Source organism: Desmodus rotundus, chromosome 5, assembly GCF_022682495.2.
Source record: "Desmodus rotundus isolate HL8 chromosome 5, HLdesRot8A.1, whole genome shotgun sequence".
NCBI classification, from domain to species: Eukaryota; Metazoa; Chordata; class Mammalia; order Chiroptera; family Phyllostomidae; genus Desmodus; species Desmodus rotundus.
Genome location: NC_071391.1, coordinates 125,617,803 through 125,635,788, shown reverse-complemented (window position 1 = coordinate 125,635,788; position 17,986 = coordinate 125,617,803). Strand labels below are relative to the sequence as shown.

The 17,986-nt window shown below is 54.7% G+C and overlaps 1 protein-coding gene across 1 annotated transcript in view; it reads right to left on the bottom strand.

Moving 5' to 3' along the window:
* The window catches only part of TTC7A (tetratricopeptide repeat domain 7A), a 113,646-nt gene that overhangs the window by 58,430 nt on the left and 37,230 nt on the right, over positions 1-17,986 (bottom strand). Inside the window, exons 6-9 of the mRNA XM_024552841.4 lie at positions 11,075-11,153; positions 10,095-10,252; positions 9,424-9,487; positions 110-247 (exon numbers count right to left, since the gene is read on the bottom strand). Of these exons, the coding sequence (XP_024408609.2) occupies positions 110-247; positions 9,424-9,487; positions 10,095-10,252; positions 11,075-11,153 (439 nt within the window). The remainder of the gene's footprint in view (positions 1-109; positions 248-9,423; positions 9,488-10,094; positions 10,253-11,074; positions 11,154-17,986) is intronic.

Genomic DNA, 17,986 nt, shown 5'->3' with positions numbered 1-17,986 from the left:
CTGCCGGTGAAGGGCAGCTCCCTCAGCACTGGAGAAGGAAGGGTCCCAAGCCTGGCCTCCCCAGAACTGAGCTGCGCCCTTGGTGGGGGCAGGGAAGGGCTGGCCGTACCTCAGAAAGCATGACATACTGGCCCCTCCTGCCCAGTGTGACGCTCAGGAGGTCGTAGATGGCCGCGGCATTCTGCAGGCTCACCGCCCGGTCCTGTTCCTGCTCCGGCGCCCGGCTCAGCACCACGTCCCGAGTAGCCTGTGGGGGGACGTGGGTTTGGGAAGGCGAAGGCAGAAAATAAGCCTGTCCCCACAGGGCCCCTGCCTCCCAGGCCCAGGGACCGTCGCCCTTTCACCACTGACCCAGGCCAGGCAGGTGGCCACCCTCCCAGAAACAGCCAGCTCCTTTCTCACCCCCAGGAAGGCCCTCTCCAAAGAGGGAACACCCTCCCCTCTCAGCCCAGGCTGGAGTGAGGGAGCTGTGCTGAAGGCTGGAGCTCGGCCAGGCAATGCTCTTCTGCAAAATTTCGAACTTACAGGGAAGTCGCAAACCTAGAAGCGTAACAGTAAACCCAAAGGCTAACATTGACCACATTGCTTTGTTTCTCTCTCTGATATACAGTAACAATCACGATAATAAGTTATAGCAACAGACCCCTTTACCCCTCAACACAAGAGGACGTTCGTTTCAGAACCACGACAGAAACACCAATTCAAGGAAGATAACACTGATGTCACTGTCGCCCGATACCACCTCATCTCCAGACTGCCACCCGTCCCATCGATGGCCTTTCTAGCCATTTACTTTTTCTCAATGTAGGACCCAAACCAGGGTCATGCCTTGCACTCAGGTGCCACGTCTCTTTAGTGTCCTGTCATCCAGAGGAGCCTTCAGCCTTCCCCTGCCTTCAGGACACTGGCATTTTTTGGGAGTTAGACCAGTGGTTTGGCGGAAGAGCTCCCTGTGTTCGTCCAGTAATCGCTCACTCGCAGAAACAGCTTCAGAGAATATGTGGAATTGTAGAGATCAGGTGGGCGGCTCTGCTGCTGGATCAGAGGCGAGCTCAGGCTGCGGGCCCTCGGCTCCCCCTTCTCCTCCCAAGTCCCTCTGATAAGGTCCCCCATACTTCCTTCCCATCACCCGCAGGTCTATCCTTGACTCCCTCCAACCAAGGAGTTCTCTCCTCTCTGTTCTTCCCCAAGTAATATCCCCCAAACTTGAGGCCTCTGGGCAGGCGTCCAGAACTCAGGAAGGAGTTCTGTAGCTCCGAGCTGCTCAGGAGGGACAGCCACAGTCTGAAGGGGAACTCTGCTCCCCAAGCCCAAAATCTCACCATCACGGATCCCAGACCCGCTTGTTCTGTGGCCTGTGGCCTGTGGCCCTACCTGGGGACCCATATTTGGGGATGGCGCTCGGGCTCAGGAATAGCTGAACAGAAGCTATGGGGGTTTCTAAGCAGAGCAGCAACAGGGCAGGGACCCCACCCCCCAACACACACACCGAGGGCTGAAGCAAGGCTAAGTTCCGGCCACATGCCCCCACTGGCTGCTCCCGAATCCTCCCCTCCCCAACCTGTCCTTTGGCCAAGGGCTCTCTTCCCAACATCCCCCTCCCTCTCTAGAAGGTCAGAACCTCCTCCACACAGGACCTCAGGCCAAGGTCCGGCTTTCCCGAGTGAGTAAAGGAACTGCTGGCCCTTAAAAGCCAGATCCTGCTGGTCAGCTCCAGACAACCCTTTCCATCACAGAGGGTCCTCACATCCTCCCCCGGGGGCCAGGACTACCACCCCCTCCTCAAGCTCAGGGGCTGAGGCTCCCACGTGGCTGCAGAGGCAGAAGCCCAGTGGCCTTTGGACTGCGGGCTCTGGATGTCCTGCTGTGCAGACCTGAACCGTGTTCCCATAAAGGCTTCTGGAAGTCAAAGTGCCTCTAAGACCCAAGGAAGAGACTCACCCATAGGGGCATTTCAGGCAGAAGAAAGGCCAGTGGCTAGGGGTCCCCAATAGGCAAGAGCTGCCCGCCACCATCATGGACATGGACCAGCCCTAGGAGAGGGCATGGGAGGCCAGGAGACCCCCAGAAGGGCTGAGCACTGGTGCCAGCCTGGTAAACAAGAGCAGGTCAGGAGCTCGAAAGGGTTAAGGGAGAGGCATGGAGAGGGAAAGTGCCAGAGAAACCCCCTCCTTCCTGGTGAAATCCACCCACACAGGCACCAGCAGGAAGGGAGAAGAAATCTTAAGGAGATGCTTGGCAGGAGCTGTTTCACCGAGCTGAGTAGGAACACAAAACTCCAGAACCTGCTCTATGCCCGGCCATGTTCCTTCCTACTCCCCCACCTCCAGCCTTCACCTCCAACAGCTCCCCAGCTCCGGCTGCCCAGGATGGGGTGGAGAGGCGGCTTCCACGAGGCAGCATTCGGGGTACGGGGTGTTAGGGAATGAGAGGATGGGAGACACGGTCCCCACCCTCAGCAGCAGCACATGGGCATGTGCTGAGTGGAATCTGAGCTAGAAGTCTGGCGGGAGAGCGGTCCTGAGGGAGAGGGAGTGGGGCGGCTTTTCTGTGGGGCGGAGGGAGAGGTCTGGCAGGGCACATCTTGGATCTGGGGTCCTGCCCATGCAGACCAGTCTCGTTCAGGGTAGGTGAGCAGCAAGCCATCAACAAAGGCCTCAGCTCTGGTTGGACTGTCCCTGAAGAGTAGCCCCTGCCACAGCCCAGCTCCCAACACCCTCCAGACTGCCCCAGGATAAAGTCAAAGTCCTCACAGCCCCAAAGCGGACATCCCCTGCAGCTCTCTATCCTCACTCTGCGGCTCCCTATGTCCCCCACAGCCTATCATTGTTCCCTCTGTCACCTTGGATGCCTGCTGCCTCCTCACCACTCAGCGAGGGTATCCGTGCCCTCAGTGACACCCCTGACTTATCTCGCCAGGCGAGGCTGGACCCCCTTGTCCTACCCTAATACTGGGTACCCACTGCGACCCTCACATGTCCAACTGGTTCCCCAGTTCTTGGGGCAGGGACATTTCTTTAGACTCCCAGGCCCAGTACAGGCTCACACAAAGCACCTTCCTTGGTTCATGTGTGTGGAATGAGTGATATTTGAGAGAGAAACATTTCTGGCCCGAGTGTGGGAACTTCCTCCTGTCCGCCCTAGACCTTGACCTTTAAGAACACAGTGTCTCCTAATGTGGGCCTGGTTGGAGGGAGGGGTGGATTTCTAGCACACTGGGAAGGAATTAGGTCATAAGAACAGGAACAGAAGAGGGGGTTGCGGCAGCATCTCCTCAGCAGAGAGCACCTTCCCAGGGGTCCTCAGGACAGGAGGCCTGTGCCAGGAAGGAAGCCTGGTTCCCCAAAGGAAAGCCGAAAGCAGAAGTTTGCCTGGTTACTATGGCTCCGGGGCAGGGCTGCGGTGAAATGCGAAATGCTCCAGTGCTTGCTGGGCTTGGCCTGTGTATGTAACCATGGCAACAGGGCGGGGTAGGGGAAATGGGGCAGAAAGAAGGAAGCCTAAGCTGTTGGGGGAGCAACAGGATCAGATTTGTGCACAGCTCAGGGGCCAGAGCAAGCCTCAGAGGACAAGGCCCCAGACACTCTTGAGGGCTTGCAGTCCCTGCCCAGGGCATCCCAGCTGTTCTGCTCCTTCCTTCCCTGGGCTCACCACCATTAAAGTCCCACAGTGCTCCCAGCTCCATCAGGAACTTGCCTTGAGCTAGTCCCAGTCATACTCTTTTCCTTCTGCCATTTAAATGGTCTCACTAGAAAATCCTCCAGATCAAATGCAGTGACAAATGTGAATGCGCCTGTGACCCTTAAAGCAATATGGACATTCAATTTTTTTCTCACCATCGTGGTCCTTACTAGTCTTGGAATCATGGCAGAATATCCTCCCCTGGTTTCTCCCTGCATAACCCCTAGGCCCACTCCCAGGCCTCCAGCCTCTGGGGACGCCCAGCTCTTTTTTAACCCTTGCATTTAATCCCGGGCAGGGTTCATGGGACTGTCCCTGCTCCTAGTTTTGGATGCTCTGCCTGTCCCTTCAGGGGTAGCCTCCCCCAGACTAAAGGACATTCACCCTAGGCCTTCCGGCAGGTCAGAAGAGACAAAGTCAAACAACCGTGCTGCTATGTCCCATGATCGTGGCCAGCGCGAAACACATCAGGTCTCTGGACAAACACCCAGGAAGCAAACACGGCCCTTACAAGAAGGTCCATGAGGGACTGTGCATTTCCCCGCGTGGGCCAGCCCCTGTGAAAGGTAAGGCAGGCAACTCCTATTCAAACAGCCATCCCTTCTGTGTGTGACACGCATAACCTTTTAGGAGCTGAATTTTCATGCCCATCACCTCATCTGGCCTCACGGTGACACCACGGACGGGAAGGATGAAATTACTGTGGGCCCTTCACAGATGGGGAAACTGAGCCCTGGAAGGTCCCGGGAGTTCAGACTAAGCCAGTTCAGGGCAGCTTCTGCTACCCGGTGTTCCTCCTCTGCCAGCCTCCACTGGCCAGAGAGTAATAACCTTCTCTTCTGTCCAGCCCTGTCTCTCCTCTCTAACCCTGGGCACAAACAGGGTAGGAGGAAGAAAGGGAATGAACCTGTGGACACTTTGTAAGTGGCTTCTCTTAATTCTCACCATGCCTTTCTCATGTACTACTGTCCTATTTTACAGACGAGAAGGCTGAGACCCGGGGGGCCAGGGAGGCGCCCCAAGGCATATAGACAGATGGCTGGGACTCAGATCAGAGCCTGGACTTTTGGCTTCACTCCCTGGCTCTCTCCTAGCCTCCAGGTGCCTCTGAGAAAGTGCCCAGTAAGCTCGGCCAGTTCCTCAGAGAGCCTGGCATGTCTCTGCTTATGGAAGAACCCAAGCAAAATCCAAGGCCAGGCTTTCCCAACCTCTGCTCCTCTGCAGAGAACAAGGGCCTTGGACAATGTGGCCAGGGTCCCACTCAGCCCTGTTCTCAGACACAGCCTCTCTATTGGCCAAGGACCCAGCCTCAGGGCCTTCTGCTGACACCCCACGGCAGTTGCCCCAGAAAGGAGTCTTCCGGAAGCATCTGTGCATGGCACCTGCCCCTCCTCGGAGGACGCTGTCATGTCCCACTTAGGCTGTTGTCCCCCAGTGGAAGACATAATTACCACTGGCTTTCGAGCTTCCTATCCAGAGCCAAGAAATAACATGCCCTGTGACGTGTCCCATCTCCCAAGGCCCCGGGCCAGGCCCACGCCAGCTGCATCAGGCTCCTGCCGCAGAAATCACAGCTCTTCCTGCCAGCTAGGGTGAGAGGCTCTCCCCGCACTGAACTGAGTGTTCTGAGCTGGCAGTGTGATCAGACCCTTTCCCGTCGCAGAGCCGGGCCTCGTGTGAGAGCAAAGCAGGTGCCAAGAGCTGGAACAGTCTGTGCTCTTCTGCTGAGTCCCACATGGAATCAAGCCCAGGAAGCACTTCACTTACTTATTTTTTTAAACCAAATGGTATCCTCAAACCAATTTTTCTCCCAACCAGATCCGAACCCAAACGTTTTCTAAAATGACTAAGTCAAACCAAGTATAAAACAGACACGTGTTGGACACCCCCGATGTCCTGGGTACTTTCATGTTCATTTTCTTAATCTGCTCAGATCCCTGCAAAAGAGGCCTTCTTAGCCCCACTTTACAGGTGAGAAACCTGAGGATCAGGAAGGTAAGAAACTTACTCAGGCCATGGAGGCTATGAACGGCAAGTTCAAGATTCAAGTCGCCGACGCCTGACGTTGGGTGTGGCCAAAAATGAGTTTGTAAGGTCCGCCCCCCATCACTCCCCACCAGGCTTTGCTGCCCTTTCGGTTCCCAAGAACCTGACAGCAGCAGCAACCTTTCCAGCAGCTGATGAACAGGGACCCAAGGACTCACTTTGCTGTCACACATAGTTTTATGCCCTAGATCAGGATTTTAGAAACGGCCAAGGTTCCCATACCCCCTGGTTTCCCAATTGTTCGAGAAAAATCAAGCCAGTTTTGACACATGGTTCTTTCAAAACTGAGACTATGCATTTGGGCTTTAGAAGACTGGAGTTAATTCCATCTGATTGAAGGGCCAGGATTCCCTCCACGGCTCCGGACACACACTCCGCCAGCTGGGAGCACAGGTGGGACAGGGTCCGACTGAGCTGCTCACAACTGCGTTTCTAGTGCTGAGCACGGCCTGGTGTCCTGGTCACACAGGACTGGGCGGATGAGAGATGGCTGCGTGGGGGAGTGGATTTTAAAATGCTCTTTTGGCTCCAAAGACTCAAAACTGAATCCAAAATACAAATCTTCAACCAGTTACAGCTCACGTCCCTTGCATTTCTGCGGAAGCACTTGTAAGATGTCTATTTACCTCTTGGAAGACAAGAACTCATTCATTCTGATCACACTCAGTCAGCCCATAACAAACACCATATCCCAGGCACCAGCCCCACACACAGACCCCGTGCAGGCTACTCCTCTGAGCTCCAAACCACAAAACAGGGGCTGCCGTGCGCAGGAGGCATGCAAACACCCCTTCTTGGAGCAGCTGCCTGAGAGATCCTGGAGGCTAGGATGACACCTCCCGGGCTGGCTGTGCTGAAAGAGCTTTCACCGCAGTCTAATGAATTCTGCAGGTATGAGGGGAATCCAAGTAGCAGCCACAGCAGCCCACTGCTGTGCTAGAGGTTCCTCCCCATCATCTGCATGCAAACCCAGCCAGCATTAAGGGAGGTGAGGAAAACCCTACAGATACATGGAGGCCAGACTGAACCTTGGTTCACCGGAGGGGTCAGAGCAGGAGCCCGGGAGGCTCACACAGTGACGCCCACACCTGCCTGAGAATGTGACCACAGGGAAGGAGGGTGGGCAACAAGTACAAGAGAGAAGGCAGAAGCGGCCTGGTCACTCTGAGAAAGCACTCTGAGCCACAGCCGCCACAGCCAGATCCCGGGCGGAAAGCCCTCTGTAGATGAGACACCAAAGCTAAGTCCATTGCCAAAGCTCTCCCCCAGACTGCTAAAGTTTCTACATGTGTGTCAGGTTGGGTGTGAGGAAGAGGAAGCCAGCCAGCCAGGCAGCCCTGGGAGAGGTGCCTCCTCCCAGCGTGGTGCACCCAACAGGTGCTTTGCCTGCTGCAGGGAATTCCCAGGACCCCACCTGGCCTGCAGGCCTGGACCCTCTGAGTCTCCTGAGCAGGCCAGTCAGCCACACAGTCTCATAAAGAAGGGAAAGAGCTGTGTGGAGGGAAACCACACATTCAGGAAAACTCATCTTGGCTCCAAGTGTGGGCCACCTTTTAGCAAAAGACATTCTTTGTTTTGTTTTAGGGCAGCTTGAGGGTTTGGGGAGGAATAACCTTAATGGAAAAGCATCTGAACTCTGGTCCTGGGCAGCCAAGTCAAACAGAGGCCACAGAAAATTTGTGGGGAGACAGAGCCCAGCTTTGATCCCAGCCTATGCTTTGGAAGCTATTTAGGGAAACAGATGTGATTGGAATCATGGTTGCAAGGATTCTAACAATGTGACCTTGACCAAGACACGTACCTGTTATGGACCTTACTCATCTCATCTGTGAGCCAGGAACATAACTATCACACTGAACCACGTGAGACCGGTAGTTTTCCTAGGGCCAACACAGAGCTGCCTCTGTGCGGATCAGCTTGGAACCTGGCAGAGAAGGACCCGAGAACTGTTCCTGTCTTCCTTTGACCTCCCACCTGTGGACCACCCTGTAACCCTCAGCACAGGAAGGTGATGACAGTGAGCCATGGTTCCTGAGACAGATGACTTCGGTCCAACCTCGTCTGAGCGAGTAGGGGGTGAGATGGCTAACTGAGGGGTGTGGAGGGGACCCAGCGGGGACTGGTCTATGTCTGACATTCCCTAAGTAGAAACTGGGGTTCAGTCTGCGGTGAGAGTGAGGGTCCTTCTTCCGTGGAAAGCGTACTGTTCTCCAACGAAACTCAGGTCTGGCACTTGGTACTGCCATCGTCACATCAGGCTAAGCAGCTAGGTGTCCCCTCCACGCAGCAACCGCTTCCCCCCTCACAAGCCCACACCCTGCAACCCTTTCAGGACTGCACCCTGGCCAGGTGGCACTCAGACACCCACATATCCAAATGCCCACACCCCTCCGCCAGAACTCTCGAATCCGAATGGAGCTGGCTGAGGAAGGACACACTCCCTTGCCCCCTAGCCCAGCATCCCTCCTTCTGCCGGAGGACCTGTTGAGCCGAAGGGAACCACTGACCAAAGTCCTGTAAACCAGCCCCGGCATCGCATGGTCCCGGGTATCCCAAGGAACATTCGTATCAGGCTGCTCAAGGATCCATCTCAGGAGGTCTTAGATTTTTAAACTTCATTTCCACGCACTGCTATGAGATGCATCATTTAAAAAAATTTAGTTCTCAATCTGGGGGTCCCCAGCTCACAAGCTCCGAGAGGCCCCTCAGTCAGAGGACTCCCCTACATCACGCTGTATTGATGGCACCTCCACAACTGGCCTCTGCTGCTCCTGCCCTCCCCTGCATCCCCCCAACCAGACCAGTGCAGGGCACCCATCACCTCACCACTTCCCGGACCCCCCAACCACACCTCTCTTCTCTGCTGAGCCTCCCAGGCCCAGGCCTGTGTGTGTGCTCATGTGCGCGTGTCTCCCTGCCCAGGCCAGGGGAGATGACCTCATAAAAAAATCTAAAGAGCACTTTACACGTGCTCTGCCCGGCCCATCTTTCCCCCCAAATGCATTCTTTGCCATGGCACACAGACACTGACACCTGGGACAATTGAGCAGCTAGTGAATTTATTCCCCACCCCTCACTAGAATGTACGTTCCAGGAGGGCGGCGATTGTTCTCCGTTTTGTTTGCTGCTGCAGCTCTGGCATCTAGCACACGGCCTGCCACAAAGTAGATGGGGCTCGATAAATACTTTCGCAAACAAGTGAGTTCCTTTCACAGGCGCACTTACTCTGGGAGTGACTATCATTGCATAGGTGAGGAAACTGAGGCTCGGAGGGGATAGGTGGCTTGTGGAGGGCCCTCAGCGAGAGAGTGGCAGAGCTGGAACCTGAGCCTAGGCCATGTCCACTGGGGGTGTGAGATCCTTCCACCCCAGTACGCAGCCCCAGACCCAGCACAGGCTGTGTCACACACACTGCCGACCTGCTGATTACCATTCCTTGTAATCCCAGAAGAGGTGGGTGGGGACTTGTCAGCTCAGTCTTTACTCATTTGGAGGCAGGACCCAGGCTCCCAAATGCAGCCTCATGCACCTGACCCAAACCTTGTGCACCTCACCCCTGAGTGCGTGGGGGGAGGGCAGACCTACGGATCGTGCTTCAAGGATGTCCTTGGGAGGCGGAACTCGGTCAGGACCTGGTGGCCTGTGCTGAGCCCCACAGCCCTACCCCATGGGGTAGAGCAAGGCCCTGGAGCTTACCATGGACTCGCTGATGAGGAGCAGCAGGAGGGCTTCCTCAATGTTGTCCTTTGGGCAGTAGAGGCTGCAAGACACAAAAGGCGGTGTGGCTGCAGCACGGCCCTCACGCAGCACCGCTGGCCCACCACACCTGCCACACTGGCCCTTCTGCCCTGGAGTCAGCACCAGCCCCGGTAAGGTAACCCTCTCCTGCATAATTCACAGGCACTGGATACCACCTGCAGCCTGTCACATGCCCCAGAATTATGGTCTGAAAGGCTGCTGTGGGCGGTCAGGCTGGAAGTGCTGCAAATGCTCCTGAGGAAGAAATGGCCCCTCCAGAGCCCAGCACTACACGAAGAGGCTGGGGCAAGTAGCTCTACTGGGCAGTCACAGACCCCACCTTCAATTGCTGGCACAAACAAGAGAGATGGGATATTAAGCAAGACAGTTAGGAAGGCCCCAAATAATTTGTGCAGCCTTGGGATGCCCTATAGGAGTCTCCTGCCAACCCCCACCTGAGACCTGCCTTGTCTAGTCTACTTAGCTCCTGCTGATCCTGAAGAGCCTGCCTGGCAGAGAGCTGGGTGGCAGCTGGAGGAAAGCATGGGGCAGAGAGAGGGCCCCAGCGGGGGCCGAACCCTGGGTGTGGGGTGAGATAGGCGTGGTCCAGCAGGCCGGGCAAAGCTTACTTGTCTCCTTCATAGAGGTGAGGTTTCCGCAGGGCTTGCATAATGAAGGAATTCTCCTCTTTGCTCATGAACTCAGGCAGAGGGTGGGACAGGGGGCTCCAGTAGCAATCCTCACTCAGCGAGTGCAGCAGGACCCCAGCCAGGTGCTTTGCCGCTACCTGGCAGAGAGGAAGGATCAGACCCAGGCACAAGTCGGCTCCCCCCTGATGTGGCCAGAACGCCCTCCACCCACCTCCCAACCAAATCCACCTGCCTTTCGAAGCGGTGCCCCTCCAGGGGGCCCCACTACTCCGCACCCATGGGCACCCTCCAACACTGAGTTACCCGTCCTTCCCGTTGGCTTTTGAGGGCTCCTACTTTTAAAAGAGGGTCTTTTATCCTCTTTCCTCTCCTAGACGAGAGGTGCTTTCCCCCCTTCTCCTGGGCCTGTGGAGCCTGGCACAACTCGGATGTTCACAGGCCTCTGCAGAGCCTAAAGCCACGGGTACAGGCAGCTCTTGCTACCCAATACCTTTCTCATATTTGACCAAAAATTACAGAGTGGAAAGCAGCTCTGCCTCTGATTTGGGGTGACTGAAAGCCCAAGAAAGCAAGCCTGCATTGGGCAGCAAAGCAGAGTCAAGGTTATTTACTGTGGTCAAAAATCCCTAAGAATTAGCCCACCACCTTGCTAGGACCTGATGGCTGTCGGCTCCAACTGATTCAAGGCCAGGGGCCCCTGCAGTGCTGAGATGAGAAGGGTGCTGAGGGTGCTTCCCAGGCTCGCGGGAAAGTGCTCAGACTGATAAAAAGTGTGCACCACGAGCACAAACAGGGACAGTAAAAGAATGCACGTGACGTACTGCCATCCCTAATTCAGGGGCTGCCTGCTGGGACTTCTGCTGTCTCCCACTGAACTTGATCCCTGAATAAATCAGCTACAGCCAGCCCCTAGCCCCAGCCCCAGCCAGCCCCGAGCCCTGGGGCCTCCTCCACGTTACCACTTTGAAGTTCTGAGTTGCTTTGGTCTCCACCGTCCGGAGGACCTCCCGGAGCTCTCTCATGCCTTTCACGATGTTCCTAGTGGGAAGACAGCACAGGCAGGGTCACTCCCAGCCTTGTTCCCCCAAGGACATGCTCACCAACCTGCAGACACTAGGTGCCTGCCTGAGTTTTATTTGAAAACATTCAATAATTGGAATGGGAGGTCAGACTTATAACACCAGGACCCTAGAAGGCCAGGACATCACCCATCGAAGAAGAGGGGGATATTTCTCTCTAGTTCCCCTGAAGGAGACCAAGACCAAGTGTTTCAAACAAGATGGTATTTTGGCCCAAGAGCCTTGGGCTGGCGTCAGACTTCCTGAGTTCAGTCAGTCTCAAATCCTCCACCTTCACTCTCTGGGACGGGCCAACGCCAGAACTCATCCTCACCTCTCAGTGCCTTCCACCAGGGCGCAGACTGGCCTGCGTCACCTTGGGCCTGGATAACCACCCTGCCAGTCTCACTTCTTCCAGTCAGCCCTCTGTGCCTTCAAATAATTTTCAAGTGTTTAAAACTGTGACCCAGTAAAAAATATATATATATTTGACATTGCAACCGAGGGTATATACACATTTTCCTTACACACAACTGAAGCAAGTTGCTTGACATCACCTGCCTCTACTGCCTGCAATCCACACTAATAGTTCTATTTTATGTCTCCCCCTACTCCCTGCGTTGAAACATGCGGGCCGAGGCCCACTAAACAGATCTTGCAGCCCACTAATGGGCTGCGGCCTGCAGTTTGAAACACTGCTTCCACCGTCTCTCAAAGGGTCTACCAGACATGCAAAAGTCATCTTGTTCCTCCCCAGGCTGGCCCCGCTGTTGGCGCCCTTGATGCTCACAGGGTCCCGTCTCGGCCTTCAGCTGTTGGGTCTGCCTCCTGTCTGTCTTCCCCTCTCATCACCCACCGCTCGAGTCCTTTCTCAGTGACCGGCCATGGTTCCCTAAGTCAAGTCTTGGCACAGGCTTCTCACACAGCCTTAAACAGCCTTTCCCGTACGTATCCTTTAAAAACCGTTCCAATCTCACTTCCTTCTTGCAGCCTTCCCAGGCCCCTGGCCATGCTGTATCACTCTTACACCCTGTTAATGCCTCTTCTGAAGCAAGCATGACATTTTTCAGTCATTTTCTGACTACATGCTGGCCCCTGGTGCCCTGAAGACTCCCGTCTGCTCTGGAAGCTCAGCCCTAGCACAGCCCCTGGCGCACAGCACGTGCTCGGCCAGTGTCTGAGGACCACTCCTCTCAGTTGTTCTAGGGCTTCCCCGTGTCATAGTACACAAGGGAAAGCTGAGGCTGATAGGCCAGTGAGTTAAGAAAGATCACAGAGGGCAAAAAGCCAACGGCGGCAGCCAGGGAAGTCACGAGTCCCTCCTGCAACTTCCACACATGAGACAGATTCCTGGGGCTTCGGGGGCTGGAGCCATAAAAGGACAGGTTTGTAGATCAAGTCCCTGTCTTCTGGGGCCTCTGGTTTCGTAAAAACAAGTTCCAAATGTGCGAACTACCAGCATTAGAGAACACAGAGAGAGCCTTGTTCAGGAGGCCGAGGATGAAGATGAAGACCTGTGAGGTGGAGTCAGAGTCCCAGTGACCCTTCCTAGTCCACCCTGAGCTTCTGAAGACACAGGAGGGGTCAGTGGGACAAGGCACCATAGCATCCTTGGAGACGGTTCAAGTCTGACGCTGCTACTCATGGCCGAGTGGCCCAGGGGCAGGCTCACCTCCGTGGGCCATGCGCGGTCTCCTGCGCTATAAAGTCAGCCTGTAGTTTGGGCCAGCAGCTCCCAGACTTGTGTTACCCGCATATTGCATCTACGGTTTCTGCTCCTAGCCGCATACCATCAGATTTATTACTATAGAGTCGTTACTAGACAAGTAATACTTGTCTTTATAGCTTCTTTTTACTTCAGCAGCTATCTTACCTTAATCAAAAATACTCGAGCCCTGGCTGGTGTGGTTCAGTGGTTTGAGTGCCGGCCTGCGAATCAAAGGGTCACTGGTTCTGTTCCCAGTCAGGGCACGTGCCTGGGTTGCAAGCCAGGTCCCCAGTAGGGGGTGTGGGAGAGGCAACCACACATTGATGTTTTTCTCCCTCTTTCTCCCTCCCTTTCCTGCTCTCTAAAAATAAATAAATCTTTAAGAAAAAAATACCTGAAATTTATTTTTTTATTTTTTATTTTTGCTAACAGACATTAAATATAGAAACACGTTTAAAAAGTTTGTGTATCACTTAAAACTGCCTTGTGTATTGCTAGAGCTACTCGTCCCATACTTTGAGAGACATTAGTTTAGACCATAGGTTCTCAAAGTCCTCAGGTCCCTGAATCAGCAGTATCAGCGTCCCAGAAACTCATGAGAAAAGCAAATTCTGAGGCCCCCTACCCCCGCTCCAGACCTGCTGAACCAGAAACTCTAGGGTGGGGCCCAGCAACTTGGGTTTTATTGAGTCTCCAGAGCGTTCTGATGGGCACTTGACTTTGAGAACCATTAACCAGTGGGGTTTAGATGTTCCCCAGGGCCTTCCAGTTCTATGCCACGAAGCCAGGTTGTAGAAGGGACAACCAGGCATGGAAACCCCAGTTTTGCAGCCAGATCCTAAACATGTAACCTTGGGAAGGAAAGCAGCCCCTCTGAGTCCTGGCCTCCCAATGCATCGGAGGAAGGCTCCTCATTCGCTCCTAGTACTGTCAGGAAGAGGCACGTGCGAGGAGCCCCAAGCGTGCCATGGCATGTGGTAGAGGGTCACTAAATGTTAGTTATTTTCTTTTCCCCTTCTAATTTGGGTCCTAAGGATCATATTACTTACGACTTAACTTGCAACATTGTTTTGCATGGACATTCAGGAGCTAATGAGTAAGCAGGGAGAGGACATGCGCCTGGGGAGATTCTCTAGCTTTGCATCCATCTTTCCCATTCCATCATCCCCCGCCCCCCTGGGGGCCGTGGAACAGGATTCCCTGGTGGACAAACTGCACCCAGGGACAGACTGGGAGCCCCCTCGAGTCCGATGGGAAGAACTTACAGCAGAACTCTTCAGTGCCACTGAGACCTCCGCCTTTGGAAGGAACCCAGAGCTGGACAGCAGGCCACCACCAGGAGACAGAAAAAGGACAGAGCACACGAGCTCCCAGAGGAGCAGAACTGGCTGGCTCTGGGAGCTCAGGCTGCTGGACAGCTCGGCCGCAGCCGCTGGGCCAAATGGCCACAGGCTGAGATGGGGCTGGAGGTGGGGGCTGCCCCAGTGCCCACTGGCTTGAGGAGGCTGGTGGCTCCTGGGACCTGGAGGTGACTTTCCATTCTGTGGGCTATCTGCCAGCCTCCTTGGCAGTCTGGCCCAGGCTGCTACCAGGTGGCCAGAGCCAAGAGGGACAGTGCCCCTGTCTTCCCAGTCCAGGGCAAGGACTATGCTCCCTCTATCTCCAGTCTCCACATCATCCCCACTCAACAGTGCTGCTGGCCTTGCCCGGGGGCTTGAGAGAAGGGCAGGCTCTCTCTCGGAGTCCCTGCTTCCCCCAAAGTACACACAATTACAGAATTGGAACTGCATATAAACAAGGTCCTGTGTCCAAAAAATTGTGTATTTTTACCATTTTCAAATCTACAAGGGATTTTGGTTATCAAAATAAGCTCTCAGGAATTCTTTAGCTAAGGAAACAATCACCCTCAGACACCTTTTGGGCAAATCCCCAATTTTATTAAGTGCACATAGAGAAAAACCATCAGAGGTTCCAGTGGCCTGGACTGCACAGGGAGAGATTGGGGCTCTCAGCTGGTGCTGACCTGTTCTGAAGGGCTGGGGGCAACCCTCGGCTCACCCCTTGGGGAAACGGGAAACCAGACGGGCGTTTCTCCCCCCAGCCCGAGCAATCCCGCCCCAAGGTCTACTGTTGCCCGCGCCAGGCGGAGCTGGGGCTTTTCCAAGCCTCGTGAGAGACCAGCATGAAAGATCTCTTTGTTCTGCTCTCTCACGCTGACCTTTCTGAGCAAAGCTGCCACTTTTAACAATATGCTAACAGGGCCTCAGACAAACCGTAGCCCAGAATCAGGCGGCAGGTGGGGAAGCCAGGAAGCTTCCCCACTGATTCCAACTCAGGTAAAGCCCAGCTGGCCAGGGACAGAAAGAAAGATGTGTGTGCAGCGAGGGGTCAAGGAAACCAGCTCGTCTTAGGGAGGCTTCCAGGTGGGACATGCAGGGAGGTGGCAAGCGCCTTGGGTCCCCTCGTCAGCAGTGGGCAGCAGTACAGATTTTTCAAAGTGCTTCATCTCATTCAGTTTGTGCAGCTTTCGATGAGGTGGGTGAGGTGGGCTTTGGTAGAGAAGGCACTCAGGAAATCAGTGTGGAATAAATACCCGCCCCCACCATTTCCCCAGCCTATCGCTCACCCAAGGGGCAAGGCAGGCTTACAGCAGGCACCTAGATGTTCAGCTTTTATTCCCCTTTAACTAAAAAGACCCCCGTGGAAGACTCCTGTTTTTCTTTTTCATTTTTTAAAAGACTTTATTTATTTATTTGTAGAGGGGGGGAGGAAAGGAGAAAGAGAGGGAGAGAAACACGGATGTGTGAGCGATACACTGACTGGTTGCCTCTCGCACTCCCCTAACTGGGGACCTTGCCTGCAACCCAGGCCTGTGCCCTGACCAGGAATGGAACCAGCAACCTTTTGTTGGGCAGGCTGATGCTCAATCCACAGAGCCACACCAGCCAGGGTGACACCTGTTTTTTGACGTGGCATGGTTACACTTTCCTCTCCCAGCCATTTGAACTCCAGGACTCGCAGGACGCAACTACCTGAGTCTTTCCAAAGTGCCTACTGCACACCAAGTACCTGGCCATCAGACCTGTTCTCAACAGGCTTCTCACAAGTACTGGTGGAATATCCAAGAAACTGAAAGAGTGGAAGAGGGTCTCATTCATGGCCCTGCACCGAAGGGGCTCAGTGTGTTAAATCCGCCACATTCTCGATGCTTTCAGAGCTTAGCAAAGTGTTTTGCATACAGTAGGTGCTCAACAAAATAGTTTGGGGGCTTTAATTTGACTTGAAACAGAGAATAAGAAACTGCATGGAACTTAGGGCTGAACGGAACCTAAACAGATAGCAGTGCACATGACCCTGACCGGAAGTCCCCGTCTCAGGGCTGGCACTGGAAACTGTGTGAGAGGTTTCTGGTTGGAGATGAAGAAGAGTACAGACGGCTGACAGAGCCCAAGAGTAGGAGGGTTGAATCAAGAGACAAAGTCAGGTGAAGTTCAAAGGAGAGCAGGCTGTTTACTCCTGTCATAGACCCTCACCATTAGTTTTAAAAATTAAAGCTCTCCTCTTCACCCCTAGCCCCAGAAAAAGGCTGTGACACTGTCCTTGTGGGGCATTGAGACAGTCCAGGCAAGGGGCTCTTTCCTTTCTGGTGAGGTGGGGGTGGGCGGGGGCAGGGGGCGGAAACAATAAATAAAGGCCGTGCAGGAAGAGAGGCTGGAAGAGCGCATTCTCCCCCGTGGGGCTCAGAGGTCTCCCCGTGTCCCAAAGAGGTTCTCCTGGGCTTCGCTGTTGAGTGGTTCGGTCCCCCCTGAGAGCCCTCCCCCAGCACTGCAGATCCTGGGTGGCTGCCGAGAACAGGACAAAACGACTGCTGACTGAGCCCAGCCCTCACGGGGTCACTCCAGACTGCAGCCTGGGTTTTCTAAGGTGCCTCCGCAGAGCCATCTGCAGCCTTAACTGCCTCAGTGGCTTCTCGACTCAGCACCTAGCTGGCAAGGTGAAGCGTGTGTGCGTACAGGTGCCGACACAGAGACGCAAACACACACATACAGCAGAAGGGGAGAGTGCTTAGATAAGGCTGAGCAACCTGCCAAGCTCCTGGGAACTCCCTTAGAAAACACCACACTCCCTTCTCTATTGTTTGGTTTTGGTACAATGAGTACATATTGCTTTAGTATTTAAAAAAGAAATTCTTTTTAAGAAGATGCACAAAACATACAACCTACCTGGTTCAACACTCATGGCCTAAGTGCACTTCCAGCCCTGAACCAAGAATGGGCTCTGCAGGGCTGGGCAGAAGGAAGAGAAAAAAACACCCCAAAAGAGAAATGGCCCCTTGCCCACTCCAAGGAAAAAAGCTAACTCAGCTCATGTTCTTATTCTTGAGAGATGCCCAGAGACTTGGACCTCGCGGTCAAGGCCACAGAGGGAGGGACAGTCAGCTTCCGGGGCATTGCATTGTCCTAGCCCCCCTGCTGCCTCATCCCTGGAGCTGTTTCCTGCAAAGAAGAACCAAGCCTCCCCCACAGCCAGGGCCCTGGGCCCAGCTACCACTGTTCCCCAGAGAACATGCCAGAAAGGTGCCCCCTCCTGGCAGCTGGCATCCTCAAAACTGCCTGGGGCAAGGCTCCAACCAGAGTCTACGGCTGCCCTCTTGTGGACAAGAAGGGACTCGAACACCAGGCGTCTCAGGCCGCTGCCCTTGGGGAGGGCGGGGGGGGGGGGGGGGGGGGTGGGTTGGGGAGGGAGGGGGCTCCCAATTCATGACTGCTCTTTCAGGCCAGCACCTACAGTTCCAGGTCAATTAGGAACCCTGTCACCAGCTACAAAGCAAGGGGAAGGAGTCATCTGGGGGAATTAGCTGCTGGATCAATAGGGCAAGGCCCCTGGAAAAAATTAATGTCCCTCAGACACACTGAATGAGTAACTGGGCAGTGGTTTCAGACCCAGCCAGCCTGGGGGAGGCCCAGGCTTCACCAAAGCTCGGAAGAAAAGAAGTGCTGTCCGGAGCTCACGCAAACGTCACCCACTCTGCACAGCAGAGAACACCACATCCTTTAGATGATGTCAAACCCTCCGCTGGAGGGACAGGGCTGGACCCTAGCAGC